The 1019-nt window shown below is 42.8% G+C and overlaps 1 protein-coding gene across 3 annotated transcripts in view; it reads right to left on the bottom strand.

Annotated features, from left to right (window-relative positions):
• The window catches only part of Prc1 (protein regulator of cytokinesis 1), a 21483-nt gene that overhangs the window by 6666 nt on the left and 13798 nt on the right, over positions 1 to 1019 (bottom strand). For all 3 annotated transcript variants that reach the window (XM_029547852.1, XM_029547855.1, XM_021196864.2), the window contains exon 8: positions 485 to 621. In XM_029547852.1, the coding sequence (XP_029403712.1) occupies positions 485 to 621 (137 nt within the window). The remainder of the gene's footprint in view (positions 1 to 484; positions 622 to 1019) is intronic.

The raw sequence follows: 1019 nt of genomic DNA, 5'->3' as shown, positions 1-1019 counted from the left end.
AGGCATGCACTATCACTGCCCAGCTTTTGTTATTTTCTAATGTATCTATAGCAATGAGCACATAACATTGTAAATTAGGTGTACTACTCAAAACTAGGTGCAGGTAATCAGTAGGTATTGCTGACACAATGCTAGATTGGTACAGCTTATAAAAAATATAACGGCAGTGGGCACTAATCCCTTCTATTCCCTCTCTTAAATGTGGGTGTGTCAACCAGAGAACCTGCTTTAGACCTGTTCATGACTACTCTCTGCTTTCCACCAGAAGCAGGGGTTACCAGAGGCCTAGCTATAAGCCTCAGTTTTTCTCCCCTCAGAGTCTGACTTCTCTATTTGTAATGTTTTTGGCTGAGGCTAGGCTAGAACTCATAACAATTTCACAGCTTGCACATCACATGCTGGGATCACAGATATGGGCAAACACACTTGGCATGCTTTCATGATGTTTCTCTCCAGAGAAACACAGGTAAAACAGGGATATTACCTCAAACTCTAGGAAAAGTTTCCAGCTCTCTTCCCACTTCTGGACGCCTTGGAACAGCTCCTTGTGGACGTCATAGTAGTTTCTTAACCGTATAATCTCAGCATCATGAAGATGGAGCAGGTTTTCTGTGTAGTCCTCTGGAACAGAAATGTTTACTAGTTTTTTTATTAAATCCTCTTTCCAGCAGTTCTCAACCTTTGGGTCATGACCCTTTTGGGGTTGAGTGACCCTTTTCACCAGGATCACATATAACACACATAACCTGCATATCAGATATTTACATTATGATTCTTAATAAAATTCCAGGTTTTATGAAGTAGCCACAAAGTAATTGAATGGCTGGGGTCACTACAACATGCAGAATTGCATTAAAGGGTCACAACATTAAGAAGTGAGGATGGGGGCTGGTGAGATGGCTCAGTGGGTAAGAGCACCGAACGGCTCTTCCGAAGGTCCGGAGTTCAAATCCCAGCAACCACATGGTGGCTCATAACCATCCGTAACAAGATCTGACACCCTCTTCTGGAGTGTCTGA

This window comes from Mus pahari, chromosome 1 (assembly GCF_900095145.1).
Source record: "Mus pahari chromosome 1, PAHARI_EIJ_v1.1, whole genome shotgun sequence".
NCBI lineage: Eukaryota > Metazoa > Chordata > Mammalia > Rodentia > Muridae > Mus > Mus pahari.
This window is presented reverse-complemented; position numbering and strand designations above follow the sequence as displayed.